This window comes from Poecile atricapillus, chromosome 2, assembly GCF_030490865.1.
Source record: "Poecile atricapillus isolate bPoeAtr1 chromosome 2, bPoeAtr1.hap1, whole genome shotgun sequence".
NCBI lineage: Eukaryota > Metazoa > Chordata > Aves > Passeriformes > Paridae > Poecile > Poecile atricapillus.
This window is the reverse complement of record NC_081250.1, coordinates 114,438,874-114,460,247: the sequence shown is the minus strand read 5'-3', so window position 1 is coordinate 114,460,247 and position 21,374 is coordinate 114,438,874. Positions and strand designations below refer to the sequence as shown.

General features: G+C 40.1%; 1 protein-coding gene across 1 annotated transcript in view; it reads left to right on the top strand.

Annotated features, from left to right (window-relative positions):
• The first annotated feature begins 2,600 nt into the window (after positions 1-2,600).
• The window catches only part of ATP6V1H (ATPase H+ transporting V1 subunit H), a 48,146-nt gene continuing 29,372 nt past the window's right edge, over positions 2,601-21,374 (top strand). Inside the window, exons 1-5 of the mRNA XM_058832524.1 lie at positions 2,601-2,752; positions 4,117-4,249; positions 12,373-12,475; positions 13,869-13,958; positions 19,020-19,133. Of these exons, the coding sequence (XP_058688507.1) occupies positions 4,146-4,249; positions 12,373-12,475; positions 13,869-13,958; positions 19,020-19,133 (411 nt within the window). The 5' untranslated portion in view covers positions 2,601-2,752; positions 4,117-4,145. The remainder of the gene's footprint in view (positions 2,753-4,116; positions 4,250-12,372; positions 12,476-13,868; positions 13,959-19,019; positions 19,134-21,374) is intronic.

The window sequence follows — 21,374 nt, the reverse complement described above, 5'->3', positions numbered from 1 at the left end:
CCTTGAAATAGGTGATCCCTGGCAGAAGAAATGGCTTTGCACATCTAAGCAAGAATTCAGGACATTACTCTGCTGGACACAGGGGTACATGGCGAGGAGCAACTCTGTCTGTGTCTTAAAACTGGCAGCTGGAAATACACACTAAGTGGTGCTGATCAAGTTTCCTAGGGTTTACTTAAATGATTGGACTGAACTTGGAAGGGTGAAGATGGAAGAATACCATACCTGGCCTAGGTAAGAGAATACAAAAAGTCATCAGTGTTTTCAGTGCTGGGACAATTTGGGGTTTGGGCAGAAGCATCACTGTGGAGAACTGAGGCAGTTTCATGGAAGCAAAGCCTGATGTGCTGAATGGTAACTTGTATGATCACTGTACAGGCCTTTGAAGTTTTGTTGTAGTTTAATCCCAGCTGGCAACGAAGCACCACACTGTTGCTCACTCACTTTCCCACATGCAATGGAGAGAAATGGAAGAGTGGAAGTGAGAAAACTCATGGTTTGAGGTAAAGACAGTTTAAAACAGAAAGCAAAAGCTGCTCATGCAAGCAAAGCAAAACAAGGAATTAATTCACCCTTGCCCTTTGGCATGCAGGTGTTCAGCCATCCCAAACAAAGTCAGGCTTTGCATAATAGGTACTTGGGAAGACAATCAACATCACTCCGAATATCTCCCCCTATTTCATCTTCTTCCCCCAGCTCTATATGCTGAGCATCATGCCATACAGCGTGGGATACCCCCTTGGTCAGCTGGGGTCAACTGTCCTGGCTGTGTCTCATCCAAACTTGTGCACCCCCAGCCTTCTCCCTGGTGGGGTGGAGGGAGGAGCAGAAGAGGCCTTGGTGCTGTGCAAGCCCTGCTCAGCAGTAATGAAACCACCCCTGTTTTCAGCACAAATCAAAAAATTCTCTTATGCTAATCACTGTAAAGAAAGCTAATGCAATCCCAGCCAAAACCAGCACATGCCCTCATTATGCAAATTTAATTTTAAAAGCTTTCAAGCCTTGTTCTGTTTATTTTTCAAGACCTTTGGCTTTGGTTTCTTTATAAAATGGGTAGAGCCATATGTATCATCATTGGTAACGTGATCTGAAACAACTGTGGAAAAGGTGAATATGTTTATTCCAGGCGCCCAGTGCTGGACACAAAAGGAGTGGCAAGTGAGACATGCCATGAACAGGCAGAGCAGAAGCAGGAAATACTGAATGCCACAGGACAGAAGTTACAAACACTCATTTAAAAAAGGAACTGGTTAAAATAAGGCCAAATTCTAACTCTCAGCTATGAAGCAAGAATCAGATTCAAATAAACTTTCAAAGTAACAGACTTTTCAAAATTGTGTGGAGTTTTCTATGCTAGAGATCAGGAGATGTGCCAGCATTTCTTATCATTTCTTATGTGAATAAGCAACGTGCAAGAATATAAATTTGTTAGATTAAACCTCCAGGTCCCACATGTTTGGTAATCCATGGAATTACATGAATGGATGTATTTATTACAGACTAGATGACACAGAGTGTGCATAGGGTTTAAGAAGCTTTCTTCTGATGAAGCATAGAGACATGCAAATGATGTTACTTGGACTTACCTGAGATTTATGCTTGTCTTATGAAGAAACCAACAGGTTGTTTTTTTTTTTGTGGTATGAAGGCAGACTCATTTCAAATGAAAAATTCTATGGAAGAAGTATAAATCACTGTCACAGTGACAACAGCTGTCCTGGAGTTAAAACCACCCCCACCTATTGAGATACTGGCCAAGCATAATTTAAAGAAAAGTGTGTCCTCTAAATGGAAAATACAGAGACCCTAGAAAATTAAGTTAGCAGCAGACCAGCTCTAAGCCAGCTCTACATTGCCTGTCTTGATTTGCTCACTCACAAAACCCTGATTATTTTTGCTTTCTCCTTATATGTTAGCAGAATAACTTTTCAGGATGATTTCTGACCGGGAGCGGTATGTCTGTGCACTTCAACACGGTATGACTGGAAAACTTCGCTCAGCAAATGAGTGCACTGAGATTTTTCTTGGAAACACAGAAGTTTAAGCCCATAGTTTCTGAAACACTTGGGCTTTTAGTCTCAAGTTTCCTTCCCAGCCAGACTCGTGCTGTCTCTGAGGAAAAGCTGAGCCATTTCTGCAGATATCACAGGCGGGAATCTGTGGGCACATGCTTTATCCTGAATTCCCAATAAGGGATTAGATAAAATCATACAAGTATACACAGGTCAGGGCAATCCCAGACACAAACACAGGCTGGGCAGAGAATGAATTGAGCTCAGCTCTGAGGAGAAGGACTTGGGGATGTTGGTTGACAAGGAGCTCAACGTGACCAGGCAATGTGCACCCAGCCCAGAATGCCAACCCTGTCCTGGGCTGCATCCAGGCAGCGGGGTTGGAATCAGATCTTCTTGAAGGTCCCTTCCAACCCAAACCGTCCTATGGGTCTATGACACGTGCAGGTACATATAAACGTGTATATTTATGCGCTCTAAATTCGTGTATGCAGTTACACCAGCACAGCCATGCAGGCACACGCTTGACTGCGCGCGGGTGGTGCGGCATATCCCTCGCGGGCCGCCGTCGCGCTCACGTGAGCGGCGTCACATGACGGCGGCAGCGCCGGGGCCGTCGGGTGCGCGGTGCTGCCCGGGCTGCCCAGGGCCGCCCGCGGCCTCTTCTCGCTCTTCTTCTTCCATTCCCTCCTTCTTCCCCTCCATCCCTGCACGGTCTCCGCCATCTGCACGCCCCTGCGGTGAGTGGGAGCTGGCCCTGGCCCTGGCGCGGTGGGTGCCGGGGTCGGGGCGTGCGGCCGCGCGGCCTCTCGCGGGGGCTCTGGCGGGCCCGGGGGGTGCGAAGGACTCCGCTGCTTCCGCGAGGCTTTGGGCTCTGGCGGGCCCCTCGGGAGGCGACCGTGCCCCTGAGCCTGTGCAGGGAGCGACAGGACCGTGCCTGGTCTCTCCCTGTCCCAGGCGCCTCTGTGCTTCTTCGGCTTAACTGCAGCTCCTGAAGCCGCTCTTCCCGACTCTGCCCTCGGGCAGTGTTTAAGTGGCTCTGGATGGGTCAGTAAGAGCCTGGAAACCTTCAGTGGTCATTGAAGGACAGAGTGGTGCCGCCTGTGTGCGTGTCTGCTCGTAGAAGTGTTTTCAAAGGGAGGGCATTTGTCTTCCTCGGTTTGCCCAGGATAGTTCCTCATTTTTTTCCTTTCTTTTGTTAGAACTGTATTCTCTTTCAGTCATAAAAGCGAGGTGTGCTTGTCAGGGATAGGCCTGAATGTACCAGTTTGCTCTTGCTTGGTCTGTGAAAGGGGCCAGAACAGTCCAGAAACAGGCTGAGTGAAGAGGCTGGGTGTTCAGGTTGTAATGAATTCCAGCTCTAGCTGGATCTGAAGTCTTTGCCAACACACTTCTTATTTTGGCATCAAAGTCAGGTGGAGATTAAAACCATAAAGGAAGGGGAAAGAAGTGGTGAAGGTCACTATCTGTGGTAATGTGGTATATCCTGATAAAGAGCTTCTGTTCGTATTTATTTTTCAGTTTGCTTTCTGTACACTAATGATCTTGATTTTTTTGTCAAGTATGTGTAGCATCATTTTAATTTATATACTTATGGGGTTTTCTTCCCCTGAAGTTGTAGTTTGTGTGTTTCTAATGTCTAAATACTCTTAGACAAATTCCTGAAATAAATCAGACCACGTTTGTGGGGGTGGGGAGGACATGACTTGTTAAATATGGATTTTAACCCTGGGAAGAAGATTTGGAAAGAAGACGGGTTCTCTTATCTGTATGGCTGCTTGGATGATGCAGAAGAGACACCTTAATTCAAATAACTTAATTTCATTGTTTAAGGTTTCACAAGGCTGGTAGTTATCTAGTAATGGTCTGTGTCTTTTATTTTAGTAAACTTATGATTGCCTGCAGTTGAGTGTGTAGATATTATTTTTGTTTGTTTCTAATAAGCCACGTTTTAAATACTTTATAAAACTTGGATTTTTTCAGAAACTTAACTAGTACAGTGTTAAGGAGTGAGACACCTGGGAACAGATTTTTCTTTTTATTTCTTTAAAATATTGGACAAATACTCTGCTGTTTAATAAGAGGTCTTAAATCTGATTTGCAGTTCTAGGTACATTTTAATTATCAGTCAAGATGGATATCCGAGGTGCTGTCGATGCTGCTGTCCCAACAAACATCATTGCTGCCAAAGCTGCTGAAGTTCGGGCAAACAAAGTAAACTGGCAGTCATATCTCCAGTAAGTAAAAAAATTATACATTCTTTTCCCCTTTTAAGTGTTAGACTTTTTGAGATTTTAGGCTACTGTGGAGCATTATGTTGCAGTGAAGAATGTTCTGTCTACATGGAAGTAGTTGGAAAAAGTCTATATTAAATGGAAGTGGCTGTGGAAAATTTTCTTATGACTTACTTTCAGAAGGGGAACTCTACTTTTGTCAACTGAATGCTGTAATAGCAAATAGTACAGTTTTGCACTTGCGTGTGGTAAAACCGTTTTTTTCTTTTTTCTGGTAATCCAAACACCAGTCTCAATTTTAGCCTTATTGGATGACTGCTGAATTAAGAAGAGTTTACAGTAATAACTGGTTTAAGTGTTGGTATGGTATGTCTATTGCTGAGGTGCTTTTTGTGGTAATACAAATGGTACTAGCAAAACTAGAGTGGTAGTCTGGGAAATTAAGCTGTACCTTAAGTAAAGGAATATTAATACCAGTGGACAACTTAAACAAGTAAATCTGGGAGTAGGCTGAAACAAATACTTCAGTCTGGGGAGAGCTGTGCTCCTGTTCCAGGCAAGCTCAGAGTTTCCTTTGGCATGGATATGATGGCAGTAGGAGACGCAAGAGAAATATCCTGAGAGGATGTAGAGACAAGCTGAGGAAAAGTTTTATGGGTGAGGTAGGAAATGGGGAGAAGAAACAGACTTTCTCTAGTCCTTTGTACTCTGAAGTGAACTGCAGCATTCTTGCAGACTATTCCTTGTGACTGGTAGGTATGAGGAATAGTGACGAAGTGTAAATTGCTATTTATAATAGCAGATTATTTTATAGTTAATTGCTTTGTAATTGAAGTGGCAGAAATCTTCACGATTGTAGGGGTACAAACCACACTGATGATGTTTTGTGATTATCAACATTATACTACTTAAAAAAATAGTTTTTTTTCACATTGCTGTGATACATATAAATGTCATATATTAAATAACCTTGCAAAATGGTGCATATCTAAGCTGAGAAGTGCTAGCCCAGTGGAAGCTTACTGTTGACTACCTTCTTTGCCCTGTCCTGTGTATTTTAGACTTGCTTATTCCATTAATTGAATTGTACTGTTCTTTTCTATGTGATCGTATATCTGCACAATAAATCTGCATAAAGGAACTGATCTTCTGAGGAAACTTCTTTTTGCTAGGCTATTTTTAAGATCAGTCCCTGGATGAGTGTGATACTCAGTGGTTTTGCAGGCAAAAGAGAAAGGTTAGGGTGGTAACTAGACAGTGGCAGCTCCCAAGCACTTTTCAAACAATATAAGTGGCTTTTGCTGTTACAGTGTGCCCTCTTATGTGTTTGATAGGAAGTGTGTCCCAAGGCTACCTGAACAGCTGTTCCTGTGCTGTGGCAGTGAACAGCTGGTTTGCAGTTACTCAGGATGAAAGTGGGAGTACAGTTGTTCACTGTTCATGGAAGTGAATATGAGATTCTTTCACTGCTTCTCTTGTGTTTCTATAGGGCTGGAGAGAAAAATCTGTTACTTTTATTGGTATAGGGGGTGATTCTATTTGACAGGGAGTTGTATTTATGTAATATTATTTGTTTGACTATGTGGTCTGCTGTTAATAATTTTCTTTCATTTTTGGGATTCTCTTTCTCTGATGCAGTATAAGAAACAGGGAGTTTTTTTGTAAATCTGGCTGCAAAGTTTTATATAACTTCTTTTGACCAGAGGGCAGGGTTCTTTTTCAGATTTTACCTGTAGAATTTGACTTGATTTTGTTCTGGAGTCTATGAAGAAAGAATAAACTAGTTATTTTCTTCCTCTTTTTGAATTAGCCAGGTTTTGGTGGCTATTGTAGTGCATCTGGCTATTGTTTGTGATCCTGTGAGAGAAAAAGTGAGACTTTTTGATGCTTGGCATCCTTTGTGTGTCAATGACTATGTGTTCTCTTTATTATTGCTCTGAAATAAATATAATTTTTTTGTCTTGTATTTACTGATAACAGCTGGGCTGTCTGGCTAAGTTGGCTTCAAGGATTGAATTAAATGGTGCCAGAGAGATTGTAGAGCATCTTGAAGATAACTACTTCTTTGGCTGAGGAGTTTTCTTATAATGAGTTACTGAAAAACATCGGCAGAACTTTTGGTGCTTCCAAAGGAAATAAACTCATACCTTGATGTGGACATGTCTTTTTTAACAATGGACAGGTTGGGATGTGCTGGTGTCTTTGAGGCTGAGCTTTGAGGGATTTCTTGGAAAGTCAGTCAGTGCAGTTGTATTGACTAATTTCTGGAATGAAGCACATTATTAAATGAGTGGAAAGTATTTTCTTTGGTGCGCCTGTTACAGGCAGGTCGGAGTGGTTTGGTTTGGTCTGGTTTGTAGAGCAGAAGGAAAATGGGGTGCTTGGAAGGACAGCTCTCTTTCTTTTGAGTTCCTTGTTCTGTCTGTCTGTGCACTTATTGTGGTAAACTTGCATATAAATATATGAAGGCATTACTTCAAGTCATCGGATGTTTTTAAATTAGAGGAAATATTTTTCCCTAAATTAACACATCAATTCAGGTGTGACATGATTTATGCTTCTTAGACTAGAGACAATATTTATGTAGTTGAAGAAACTATAGATAGTAAATATAGTTTTATATATAGATAGTTAAAAATATAGATAGATAGTACTTATGTAGTTAAAGTCAAAGAACTTCACAAGAAATTCTGATTAAATATTTTTTCTTCTCTGGCTGTGGCAGTTGTATGTGTATAAAGGTGCTTTAAAGATTGCATCGTTTGCAACAGCATTGGACTCAGGGTCACACAGAAGGGCATTCTGAAGTTCTTTTCTGCTCTCTCTGTTCTTCAGTGCAAAAGTAAAATGGCTTACTTGTAGCTGGTCAGATTTCAGTAGCCTGACTCCTTGTAGAGTCAGTTCAAGCTAAAGATTAACTGACATAGTGTTTATTCCATCTCAGAAGGTTGTAACTGTAAATTAAATATCAAACTATGCTAACACACAACTGCTGACTTTTGATGTTTTTTTTCTGTGTACTGTTACATATGACAATTGTGTGTATTACCAGCTTGCTAGTGTGTTCACTGCTCCTTACAAAATTAGGTTGTGGAAAAACATAATTTATTTTCTGGTGCTAAAATTTATCCTTTCTTTATGTTGTCTTCCAGCTGAGGTCTGTGTCTGAGTGAGGGAGAAAAAAGTAACAAAGCTTGTAACAGTGGAAGGTGATGTGTAGGTTGGCCTGTGGAGGCCATTAGTTCTGTATGGGCTTTGCTGCCTTTGGATCTTGAGGCTTGTAACAGTTCAGAGTGGATGCCCTCTGTGAGTTGAAAAGACAGTCTCTGTTTTGCTCTGTGTGGTTGCTTTCAGCATTTGCCTCAGGGTGCCGGAATGCCAGGGGTGGGTGTGTTGGCTTGCTTGAAGCAGGTTTGGGTTTGCTTTCTTAGGCAGTAAATGAGTTCTGTGGAAACTGAACTTGTTTCAGAGTTTAGCTGGCACCTTACTGCACTGTAGGTTTTCTAGCTACACAGCATTTGACAATACTTTATATTTAATCAGATGAGATACGTGATGGCTAAATTGTACATAGTTTTCTGTGTGTTTTCTTCACATACTTCACATGCATGTTTGTGAATTCCGATGCTAAATATCTGTTCTATTTTCCTGGGGGTGGAAGAACCTTCTAAAGCAGGTTAAATATCTCAGACTTTAAAAGCCAGTCTTGTCTTAGAGGAAATATGGAAGTTTCCTAATTTGTAGTGTGTGTGTGGGTTTTCTTCTGTATTTTTTTTCTTTTTTCTCAAATATGGTTGAGTCTTGTAGAGTACATTCAGTCTGTTTTACTGTTTTAATTTGGTAATGCTAAGACTGTTGAGCAATTGGACAAATTTAGTGTCTCTAGGTACATGCAAAGTACTGTAGATATGCAGATAAAAGAAATTATGCTTTGATATAATGACTTCTTATGAGCTTCATATTTGCTGCATATATAGTCCATTTTTTTATATATTAAAAACTCAAAACAAAGCAAAAACCAAACAAAAATACCCGAACCTCCACAGTGTCTTTTGTTAAATCATTCAAAGAAAAAAACCCAAACAAACAAAAAAAAAGGAACAAGAGTTGCTGGAGGAAATGCATAATTAAGAGAAGGAATCACAAGCTTCTGAATCATATTGAGCAATCAGGCAGATTAAAAAATGGCGCTCTTGCAAATTCTTGCTTTCTAAATCCTAGAGTTTCAATTTTGTCTCCTCTACTAAGTGCTCTCAAAGGCAGCTGTTGGTATCCCAGGCATAGAGCTTTCAAAGGTGCTTACAGGGCTCCTGGCCTAAACCTGATACATTCAGACAGGAGGTAAAAAAAAAGGGAAAATTCACATGCTGAGATAAAGACACTTTAATAGGACAGAAAGGGAAGAGAAATAATAATAATAATAATAATAATAATAATAATAATAATAATAATAATAATAAAGGATTCCTATTAGATCTAGAACACAGAACTTTACCAGCTACTGTGAAGAGTATTAACTATCCCAGCTGAATCCAAGACACAGCTGAAGCTCAAAGTGATTTCTATCTTGACAAAAGACTATAGACACATCCTGGAAAACAGCAAATTAAATGGCTGCCAGGAAGAGGGATGGAGGGAGGCTTTGGTTGCTTGTTTGCTAAAAGGTGCTGGGAAATTTCTGTTGCTTTGAAGAGGGGGTGAGGAAAATGTGTAATAGCGTCATGGGACTCAGTATCAGCTGTCTGAGGCTGTTCTGTACTTTCTCATGTTTTTTGGTTGGTTTTTCTTCCCCTCACCCCACCACTGGTTAAGGTTTACTGTATAATCAGTTAATTTTCGTTTTAAAATGAGATGAATGGAAATAGGTGCATTTGAAACTTCTAAAGCTACTAATCAGATAAAATGTTATCAGCTTCTTTAAAAAGCTGTCAGATAGCTTGTAGTGTTTTGTATGGGTTGGAAGATGTGTTTTTGATTGCTGCTAACAAAACAATAAAGAGTAAACTTCACTGTCTTTTTTTCCTAACAGCAATATCAATCCCCACATTTTTTTCCTGTGGCCTAATGTAGGATAAAAGCAATAGCTTGAAAGCATTTTTCCTTTGCAGTTGGCTGACCTCTTCTAATACTCTGAAGAGGTATCTCTTTTCTTGGGCTGAGGCTTTCTCCAACATCAAAGCTAAAAATTAAGGGTTCATCTTATGTCCTCTTTGAAGTGTTTTGTAAATGGCAATATTCATATAAACAGCAGCTTACCTAGTTACTTTTGTATCAGTATGATCCATGAGTCCCTGGCTTGGTCAGCATTATTTGAAACTAAAGAGGCTTTTAGTTATGGGTCTTCAAATCCAGTATTTGTGGCAGATGAATTGTCCACTCTTTCCATTACTATTGAAATCCATCCTTAATAGGCAAGAAAGAACATAGGTCAGTCTAAAAAGCATGGTAGCAGCATGGTCATCATTGGCTGAACACATATGATTCATCTATAAGTTCTTGCAGAAGTTGGGCAAGGACTACCTTATCACTGGCTTTAGGAATCTTCCATCTAGTAAATCTTGATTTCCTCAGTGCATACGAGGATATCTATAACAAAGCAGCTCGAATACAGGAACAGCACACATGGCACTGGACTACTTATGTTCTTTGCTCAAATAGTAAATAGATAAAAGATGGCTCTGTGATGAGACCACACTCAAGACATAATCATTTAAGTAAGAGGAGTGAAAAGAACACATTGTAGGTCTTATTTCTCTATTTCAAGAATCTAGGTGAGCCAGTTGAAAAAAAAAAAAAAAGTGAATACTTCCTGCAAAGTTTACAATGACTTTAATGAAATCTCTAGTCATGGAACATCTGAAAACTGACCTTGAATATGGAAAAGATGGGTGAAGAGTCCATGCTACATAGCTTTGCAATGTGGAAGAAGCGTTTCATTCAGGGGAAATGTTAGGAGAAGATGAATTTGGAAATAACTGAAGCAGGAATGCCTAATGCTTTCATCCCCTGTGACTGTGCATGATTTTCTTCTTTCCTGAAGCCCTCCTGGTATTACCTAGTAAAGCTAGTCACATATTAAAATCTTGGGTATTTTTAGGACTACTTGATTTAAAATTACTTTTCTTACCTGAAGAGTACCTGACTGTACTATTTTGACAAGTTTTTTTATTTCTTGTGATGTGAAGTTTTGTATTATAAAAGAAAACCAACCCAGTAGTGTTCTCCAAGTCTGTCTGACTCTTCAGCTGAGTCAACTGTTTTCTGCAATAGCATTGATTATGGCAGTAACCACTTGAATATTAAGTTGAAGAGAAGATTAAGTAGACATCTGCTGTGTTATAGGTGTCCACAACAGTTCACTGGAAGTTTAAAAATTATTTAGACAATGCTGTTCAGAGGTGATGCATCAGGAAAACTTTTGAGAGATTATTCCACCATTAGTTTTATTTTTTTTTACATAAGACCCTTTGCAGGAAGGAGCCTGTTACATTTTTTTGTGGGATACAGCATTGGTAAAGTGATATGGTTGATACTGTATCCCCTCTACTCTGCCCTCACAAGACTCCCCCTGAAATGCTGCATCCAGCTCTGGGATCCTCAGCACAACAAAGACACAGACTGGTTGGAGCAGGTCCAGAGCAGGGCCACCAAGATGGTCAGAGGGCTGGAGCACCTCTCCTACAAAAACAGGCTGAGAGAGTTGGAGTTACTCAGCCTGGAGAAGAGAAGGCTTTGGGGAGACCTACCAGTACCTTATCAGGGCTTATGAAAAGGAGGGAGGGAGACTTTTTGTGCAGGCATATAAGGACAGAACAAAGGGCAATGGTTTTAAACTGAAACAGGGCAGGTTTAGATTAGATGTTAAGAATAAATTCTTCCTGCAAGGTTAGTGAGGCAGTGGAACAGGTTGCCCAGAGAGTTGTGGCTGCTTTATTTTTGGAAGTGTTCAAGGCCAGGTGGATTGGGCCCTGAACAATCTGATCTTATAAGTGACGTCCCTGTCCGTGGCAAAGGGGTTGGAGCCACATGATCGTCAAGGTCACTTCCAAACCAAACCATTGTATAATTCTGTGATAGCTCAAGATGAAGAAAACAAAGTTGGTATGGTGGGTTGACACTGACTGGTCACTAGGTGCCCATCAGGACAGGATACTCTTGCTCCATCAAAAGAACAGGGGGGAAAATACATGAGAGAAAGCTCCAGAGTTGAGGTGTAAGGACAGGGAGATAATTGACCACTTAGCATCATGGGCAAAACAGGCTCTACTTGGTGAAATTAAATTAATTTATTCCTGATTAAATTAAGTAGGTTAATGAAAAACAGGAAAAAAATTTAAAAACCACCTCCTATCCCTTCCCCTTCTTCTTGGGCTCTACTTTGCTTCAACTTCTCTGCCTCCTTGCTTTGAGTGGTGTAGGGGAATGGGGTATGGAGGCTGTGGTCAGTTCATAACACCTGATCTCTGCTACACCGTCCTTCTCACACTCTTCTGCTGCTCCATCCTGAGGTGTTCTAGTCATGTGTTATGGTCATTCACAAATTGGTCCAGCATGGATCCTTTCTGCAGATTCCAGTGTTCCAGGGGTGACTGCTCCAGCATTCATCGCTCTTGAGGCCACAGGTCCTGCAAGAAAACCTGCATGGACTGCAGTTTCCTGTAAGGCACATCTCCTGCTCCAGCATGGGTGTCCTCTGTGGGTTGCAGGTGGATCTCTGCTCCTCCTAGGATGTCCATGGGCTGCAGGGGGACAGCTGCCTCACCATGGTCTTCACTGCAGGCTGCAGGGGAATCTGTGCTCTGGCATGTGGATCACCTCCTCTCCCTCCTTGTGCACTGATCTGGCAGTCTCCTGTAGAGTTGTTTCTTCTACATATTCTCAGTCCTGTCTTAAGGCTGCTGTTGCACAGCAATTTTTACTCCTTAAATAAGTTATCACAGAGGTGCTACTGTCATTAGTGAGTGACTCAGGTTTGGCCAGTGGTGGGTCTGTCCTGGAGCTGGCTCTGTCTGACATGGGGGGCCACCCAAGCAGTCTCCTACTAACAAAACCTTGCCATGTGAACCCAGTACAGCTATTTACAACTTACTGTTCATGTATTTACGGTTTAATGTTTTGTTTTTCAGAGGTCAGATGATTTCAGGTGAAGACTGTGAATTTATTCAAAGATTTGAACAGAAAAGAAATCCAGAAGAAAAACAGGAGTTGTTGCAAACAGAAGGCAATCAAGTAACTTTCTTTTAATGAAGTCTTTTTGGGGAGGAAGGAAATTTTCATATCAACTCTTATTTTACTGTTGGCTGCATACAGTTAAGATGTTAAGGAATAAGTATAAAGCTTTCTATCATGATTCTTTTATTTTTTCCTTAGATATGGGTTGGATGTTAGTTCATTGTTTTCAAAACCTACTAAATAATATTTAAATGCCATCTGACTTTGACTCTGTTGTGGGACAAGCTAGCTCAAGTCTTCCCTCATCCCAGTTTACTTAATCATGCACACCTGTACTTGAGTCACTTCTTTTTTTTCGCTTTTTTTCTTTATTGATGACAGCTGCTACCAGTGAGATTTCTGCTTAGTTAGCTATGCAATTATAATTTAGTTACAGCATGGAGTCCATTGACTGCTAAGGTGGATTCAGTTAGACATGGGTGTCTTGTGTCATTTTAGGCATGGTAAGATAAGACCTTTGCATTGCCTGATTCAGGACTGAATCAGCCCTTTGCCATTATGGAGTCCAGGCAGGATGCCTGAAGACACTTTAATAATATTTGAATCAGTAGAATCTCAGCCTGAGATTCTAGCACAGAATGTCAGACGTTAAGAGGATTGGGAGAAGCAGGGAGGAAGGTGAGGAGTAGATGCTTTCAACACACAAACATTTCTAGCCATTTTTTCTACTTTAATTTTAGGCAAAATTTGTCTTGGTTTTGTATTTCTTTCCTCTCCACATTGTCCTGTGTTAATGTTATTTGATGGATCATAGTTTGCATAGTAACAAAACCTTGTGTGGTGTACCTTATATTTCACTATATAATTATGATGTAGCAGTCCAGAATTCAGTTTTCTTTCTGTTTTAGTTGAATGTAGTGAAGGGGAAGAAGGAAGTGTAAAAAGTATTGTTGTAATTATTTCTGCCTGTTGCTGAAATTGTAACATTCTTCAAAGATGAACAAAGATTTTTCTACAAGGTATATAGTAAGTGAACAGAGGAATTACCTGTCTTCCTCCCTCCATTCAAATTGCTGAAACTTTTTTTGTACTCTTAGTTGCTGTTCTGTCAGCTTACTTGATCTTCTCACTACCATAAAAAAAGGGTGCTGAGGGAAACTTTTCTAATCTGGCTTTCAACCAAGCATATTGGTGACTTTCACTAGCAAGTACTTATTTTATTTGAAAGCCATAAAACAATTTGTAAAGGATAGCAACCAATGTGACAGAAAATTTTCTTTGTGAGATAATGTCAAATGCATTAATCTCTTACTGCAATTGAATAAGATGTTGGGATGCTTGATGCTTATGGAAGACTTAACTGTGAATTAATAAGGTCCTGTTTTATATTATCAAAAGGAACAAAGACAGTTGCTAATATTAATTTTAATGTCTCTTTTTATTTTTCCAGTGTGCTAAAACATTTATAAACTTGATGACTCATATCTCCAAGGAACAGACTGTTCAGTACATTCTGACTATGGTTGATGATATGCTGCAAGTAGGTCAATAATCTGTATTATTTTTAAGTCTTTAAATGCATGCTTGAATGTTTCCTTAGTGTAATTCATGTATTTTCAGGTGTTTGTCATACTGTGTTAAAAATATTCTCTTAAATTTTCAGATCCTGTCTTCAGAGATTAAATGTTAGACCTAAGGTTGTAAGGGTAACTTAATGTAATATGTTCAAATTCTGGAAGTAAAACAAACATTTATGCTTTCTGTTGGTTCTCAACTATGTTTAATGCAGAACTTGGTTGTTAAGGCTAGTATTGCATAGTGGTTTCATCTTATGTGATCTTAATCTGCAGAATTTTTTTCTAAACACTTTTTACATTTGATATATTGGCTTATATTGTGGTAGACTTGTCAGTGTTAGATGAATGGCTGGATTTACTGATCTTAAAGGTCTTTCCCAACCCAAACAATTCTAAAATTCTGTGACTTGTGACCTCAGCTCTTTCCTGTGGTATGGGGAGGATATGACTTCTCATTTAAAGTTGTTGAAGCTTTCCCTATGCAGGTGTTAATTTGGCCACCCTCAGCAAGAAGGTGTAGTTTCTGCAGCTTCAGGTTTCCAACATAAGTTAGGTTGTCTGGGACAACATGTTCTGAAATTCTGCATGGTTAAACCAGGAACTTTTAATTCAGTGTAACATACAGCTCTTTTTAGCTGTGGACAGCAGTTATAATAGTTGGCTATTAAACTTGGTCTCAGGACTGCTGAGCTGATTGGGATAACTCAGGAAAAGGCTTTACTCAATCAGGTAATCCCGCTTTTATGTTTCCTTGCTCTGAAGATAAATATCTGAAGATATCTTGGCTAAGATAAAGCATTTGTAGTGATGTAACAAGATGGGTTGAATTGGGTGACATTTTTTCCTAGTATTCACATAAATCATCTGTGTTTGATAGTTTCTCTTCTGGTTTATGATACATTTGATCCAAGGTTACAGTGAAATGTGTTTAGTACTATTGGTTTAGGGTATTGCCCTAGGATGTGAGCCATGTGAGTTCTAATTCCAGCTCTGAGTATTCAGTATTTCAACAGGCCTGTTGAAAAGCATGAACCTCTCCACAGTTTGCATAACATGGGGACCATGTTAAAGGACATGGTGTTCTCTCATGTGCCTGTCTGCACAATAGAGCCCTGAGTGCTGTGATACCTAGGCTAATAGGATAATAGCTAGTGGTGGTGGCAGCAATTTACTCATCTGTAGCTTGGTCACTTTTTCTCATTTAGTTTTACTGTTTTTCAAGTGTGACACAAACATCGAGAAGCAGAGAAGATGAAAATGATCCTCAGTGCCATTCTTTGATTGGGACATTGAGTTGGAAATACCTTGTTTTGGTTTACACATTAGATGACAAACTTTGGCTCAGTGTGTGAGAACTTTCTTTATTCTGTCTACTTATGTGAAGAATGAGTCTTGCTTTCTGTGCATCAGTGGCCAGAGAAGTAATCCTTTCGCTTGCCCTTTTTCAGAACTTGTGAGTGTTTGTAGGCTGATGATATCCCCTGTGCTATGGAATTAATACCCCACAGGTAATGCTTTCACTGGCCCACTTTTGAACAGATGGAATAACTATTCCAGGTAGTCACAGAAAGTATTTTTGAATAATCTCTCTCTTGCTGTATTGCATCTGTCATAAGTGGTTAGATGTATGTGTTTTCTTGACTTTGTGACATGGCTATATTTTACCCTGCCCCAGATGTGGCATGTATGGAATTCTTAATGTTAAATGTAATGGCTTTAAATTTTTCAAGCTTTATAGTGATACAGCAGAATAGAGATATTGGTGCACACTACATATTTGCTTTTGTTTGAAGTTGAATGCCTTTTTCACTTTAGAAATTCTGCTTCAGTATCTGAAAGGCTGCACTGACTTGCAGTGCTGTATGTGATTGCATTATTCAGGGATGCTGGCATAGAAGGCTTGTGTGCAGACATCCACATGGCATTATCTCAGACTTTCCTAACTTCTGACATCTCCTCTCAGCAAGGCTGAAAAAGGACTTCTGTTTTGTTTTGGTCATGTTCGAGGCTTGGAGCATACAGCCAGTGGTGCCTTATGAACCCCTGGTTGCATGTTTTCACGTGTAAGATTCTTGTCAAAAGGCAGCATATTGCCCAACAACAGTGTGACTGTGAGTTTAGGGCAGGGTCTCTGCAGGCTGCCTGGGCACAAGAGCCCACAGTATCACAGAATTGTAGAATGGTTTGGGTTAGAGGGATACCTTGAAGATACCTGGTTCCAGCCCCCTTGCTGTAGGCAGGGACAACTTCAGCTAGACCAAGTTGCTCAAAGCCCCATCCAACCTGTTCTTGAAGACCTCCAGGGATGGGACATCCCCAGCTTCCCTGTGCAACCTGTTCCAGTGCCTCACAATCTTTCCCTAATACCTAAACCTACTCCTAGTTTGAAGCCGTTCCCCGTTGTCCTGCCAGTACATGCTCATGTAAATAGTCTTGCCCAGTTTTCTTGTGGTGGATATGAAGTCTCTGGTCTTTGTCTGACTTGTCTTAATTCAGTACATTCAAAGATTTGAAGCAAGAAATTGGTCAAGGACATGGCCTGTCATGGTGCTATTGACTCTGAGTAAAATTTTCCTTGAGAAAGTATGTTTGCTGCAGTTTCATGAGATGAACAAATAATATTTGAAGCTGCTTTTGATAGCTGGAACCTTTAGAAACTATCACAGGTAGCAGTATCCAGCTTTTGTCTGATAATGGCGGACTGTAGTTCTTCTGCTATCTTTCTATGCTTTCCTTGTGAGGTGGTAAAAATTAATGTCAGCTGTATTTTGAGCTCACCAAAAGCTTACTTGGGGGTCTAGGATTATTCTAGCAGTTCTACTTACTGATTTGATGACCTTTCTGAGAAAGATTTCTTTTGAACGCTGGCAAATGTGAAATTACCGTGGCATTAACCACAGAAGATTATCACCATTCTGCTTACTTCTGAAGGTGGAGAGTGTTAGCATACTGCCATCCTTGAGGAAACATTTCTTACTCTCTTCATCTGATAAATTCTTGGAACAATTTCTTTGGATTAGTGACCTCGTCACACTGCACAGTCTGTTACTTATGAAATCTTTAAGAACCTACACTGTAGTTGGTGCAGGTAGCAGTACCACCCGCACTTCGTTATGCTTCTTCAGAAATGACAGCTACTAAATTATTCAACTGTTGATGTGAGAGCTTCAGAATTTTCTTTTTATCAGTGTAGGTGCTACGCTACATATTTCAGGTCTGCGGGAAGTTTTCCGCTCCTTCCCTTCTGTCTTGATCCTGCACCTTAACAGAAAACCAGACAAGTCTTCTGACTGACAGCATATTGAAATTATTTCAGCATTTCTGCTTCTAGACTTGTCTGTCTCCTCCTTAGTTATGTTGTAAACTGAACTCATTGATCTGGTGAGTTTTGATCTTTCTTAGTGAGACTGTTTAGCACATTCAGATGCTAACAGTGATTTATTTGATCTAACTGCCATTTCTTATCAAGCAAGCCCTCACAGAGTAAAAGCTCTCCACCAAAGGCTCTGTCCTGAGATCTTACTTTTATTTATTTCATAGTTTGAACAAAAAATTTTGAGAACATTTCTGGGTGCCTTTCTATGCATGCCATGTAGAGAATAGATCATTGTAAAGGTTATAACTGGCAGATAACTGGTGACGCTTGAGTCAGTGATCAGGGCAACAATTTGCAGCCCATGTGGTACAATACCATTGGTAGTTTAACCCCAGCTGCCAGCTAAGCACCACACAGCCCTCACTCACTTCTCCATCAGGGGGATGGAAAAGAAAATCAGAAGAGTGTAAGTGAGAAAACTTGTGTTTTGAGGTAAGGACTGTTAGTTTCAAGGAAGGGTTGGTTGAAGCTCTAAGGCTCAGTAAGATGCCAGTGTTTGAATCATGGATACATTCCAGTCATCTTGTCCTTAATGGATCATATTCCAACAAGGAGGCTTACCTAGCTGGTTCTTTGTCCTTAGAGTTAATAACAGGGTGTGGAATTGATGGAGAAAAGCCTTTCTAGCTAGAGGAGTTTGAAAATGGTAATGTCTGGATAGTGGGGACTGAGATACTGTCCTTTTGTGAGTTTCTCATTTGCCGTCCTTGATAGGAGCTGTGTACTTGGTAGTAGTAGTTTCACTTCAATGAGGAGACATCTCTTGAGAAGGAAAGCTTCCAATCCACCAGGCTGGAAAGCATATGGAAATGCTTGAGGAAAAGCAAGAATTCAAATGTGAGATTTTTTGGGACTGTCTGTCTATATTCTAGGCTATTAGGAAACAGCAGAGCTTTTCTTTCTCCTCCATGATTATATGGCCTGTTCTTTGGCCTGCTGTGAGGAGAACTGTAATGGCTTCTTTGCATAGTGATCATTAGGGGAAATACTTTAAGAGGCTGTTACCAGTGCCCAGGCTCAGGTAGTTGTAGTCTCTTGTGGCTCAGGATAGGAGCCCTGGACAACAGACTTCTGGTGGCAGTGTCCTCTTTCAGATAAGCAGGTTGCCTGAGATAACTGCTGAATCAGTTGCAGCCTCATCAGGGAGAGAAGAGCTCATTTCCCGTTGAGAGGAATGGAAAGCTTCATTTACACCCCAAGGTTTCACTTATAGAAGAAGTTCTTGTGTGGAAGTAGCATTGAAACATTGAAAACTTTGTATGGACTTTATTCAAGCATAATTGGTTGGATGACAAGTAGTGTTATTTGTAAAAAATGACAGTATTTAGCTTGTTTTCATTTGCCTTACTCCACTTGCATGTTCAAAAGAATACATGTTTTTGCTCAAGCAGGTGTTGCAGTAGTGGGGTACAACTTCAAGGCTTCAAGGTTTGCTTCCTCCACCCGAAATCTCCAGGCTTAATGTTGGAGTGCTGAAATGAGCTGTATCCACAAGTAATTTTTCAGTCTAGCTGAAAAATTTCCATAGGCTCTTACAAGCCAGGATACACTCTGATAATCTATGCCAACATACCAAGGAGCAAATAACTGCTTTATGTCGAATGCTTTTACAAGTCTGTCATCTTTTCCTCTTTCTCAATTTTTACAGGAAAATCATCAGCGTGTTTGCATCTTCTTTGATTATGCAAAACGTGGTAAAAACACTGCATGGTCCTATTTTCTGCCAATGTTGAATCGACAAGATCTCTTCACTGTGCATATGGTAAGTTTTAAATGAACCTGTCTCTGAAGATGGTAGAGAAAAATGCTGGTTCTATTTTTTTTTAAGGAGATTTTGGAATTTGGAGTTAAACTTCTGCCTGGAGTGGAAAGTTTTCCTCTTTCAGTCTAGACGAGTCATTCTCAGTACAGGCTTCACCTAACCACATTTCAAAAAGCAAAGTTATATAGTTAATTTGCATTGCAGTTTATTTCTGGGAGATTAGGGCAGGTTTTAAAAATTTTAGAACAATAAGTGCAGTATAACATAACTGAAAATATTTTACCATGACTGCCGGTTGTGGAATTTCTCATCTTGTGTAAAGGAAATATCTTTACCTCGATGAACCTTATTTTCTAATATGCTCAGTTTATCAGCTGAGTCACTGGAAGTGTAGAGTGAGAAACAGAGAAGTGCTTGATATTGTTCGAGTGCTGCTCAACAGCAGCTAAAACATTGATACATTACCAGCAGTGTTTTGGACTCCAGTCTAAACCACAGCGTCATATGGACTGCTATGAAGCAAATCCATAGGTTTATCCCAGCCAGACCCAGTACAGCCATGTCCAGTGTATGGATTCTGCTGTGTTTTGATGACTGTTTGCTGCTCCTTTATATGGAGTAGCTTTTCTGGGATCTTAATATTCTTCTGTTGTCAGTGCTGAGAACTAGCCATTTCATCTCAGCAGGATATTTTTCTTGTGAGGCAAAAATATGTTTGTATTACTGTAAATTCCTAGGGGAGACCACAGTTTCCAAGAGTGAAACTTATATTATGGCTTGGGGAGGAGAAAACTGCACAGCTGTGAATTGTTCTACACTGCATATGTTTATGGTGGAATGATATGATGGAGTCAAATCCCAGACTCGAACTAGAAACCCACTACCTAGCCTGCATTAGGCTGTGTGGGTTGAACTGGTGCAGGGATTCCAGGACACTGAGCAAGCCATGCTGGTTGCCCTGGGTGTGGCCAGTGCAACTGTGTTTGGGGTTGTACTGCAACTTGGAACAGTGAGCTAGCATGTGATCAAGAAAAAATGCAGGCTTTATTTATTTATTTATTTTATAATAAATTGGTTGACTGCATGGATGTGAATGAGTTTTTTTGGTGTAGCTGAGGGAGGAGGTGGCTGGGGTTTTTTTTGGCCAATACAATTCATTTTGTGGGTTTTTTTGGTGGTAGTGCTACTGAATACCCATCCTGCAAAATTGTGGTTTGAGCAGTCAGACAATGCTGACTGCCCAAATATGCAGGTAAAGCATAATTTTTAGACCCTTGCAGTGCAAACTATTTAATCTCCCTGGAATGGTCATTTATAAACATATGGTATAGAAATTTTGGTGGTCAGCCTTTCTCTTCTCAGATTTGTGATACTCTTTAGATACTGCAAAAATACACAAATAATTTAACAAGACACAGAGAATCTTATGTGAAGTGAATCCCATCTAAGTGGATCCCCTAAGTTTATTATACCTTTTAGTACAGTGCATATTTTTTTAAAGCACATGAACATTTTCAAACCCAAGTTTTAGGATTGTATTATTTTTGGTTTATTTTGTTTTTCTCCTTACTATGCACACTGGAAGTTTTTTGATGCCGTATCATTACATCTGCTGTGGCAGATAAAAATACTCATCCTCAGTGTAGGCTCAAATTCTGCTAAGCATGAGTGGTCTCTCATTTAGGGGCCAGGTAGCAGCTCAGAAGAATGGTTGACTAGAGAGCTAGTATCTTGTGTTTTAAAACTGGAGGGATTTAATAGGGTGACTTACTGGCATTCAGAAGGGGATTTGACACATTTTTAGTGTAGCGATTGTTTTTCCAAACTCACACTTGTAATCTCTTTAGAAATCAGTGGTGGTGCTGCACATGTGAATGCAGTAAGTTAGAAAGGGGGCTAGAATAGTGTCCTCACTGCACCATGAAAATGTGTGCATCTGAATGAACCCCTGCTTCAGTAATTTCTTGGTTACACTGCCTCTTTATATGTAAGTTTGCTCAAACGCTTTTGCAAATTAACTGCAGGCTGCAATGTAAATTTACTTCAAATATAATTTGGAAAGGCTGATGTAGAAATACTCTTGTTAAAGTATTCTTAAAGACATAAGGCATCATAACTAGATTTTTACTCCCAAACTTCATTCTTAAGTTGTACCTTCCATTTTACTTTTGTGCTCTTCTTTTTCTGGGCTTGAAACTTCTCCCTTCTTGAAGATGACTACCTTTGGTTTAAGTACAAAAA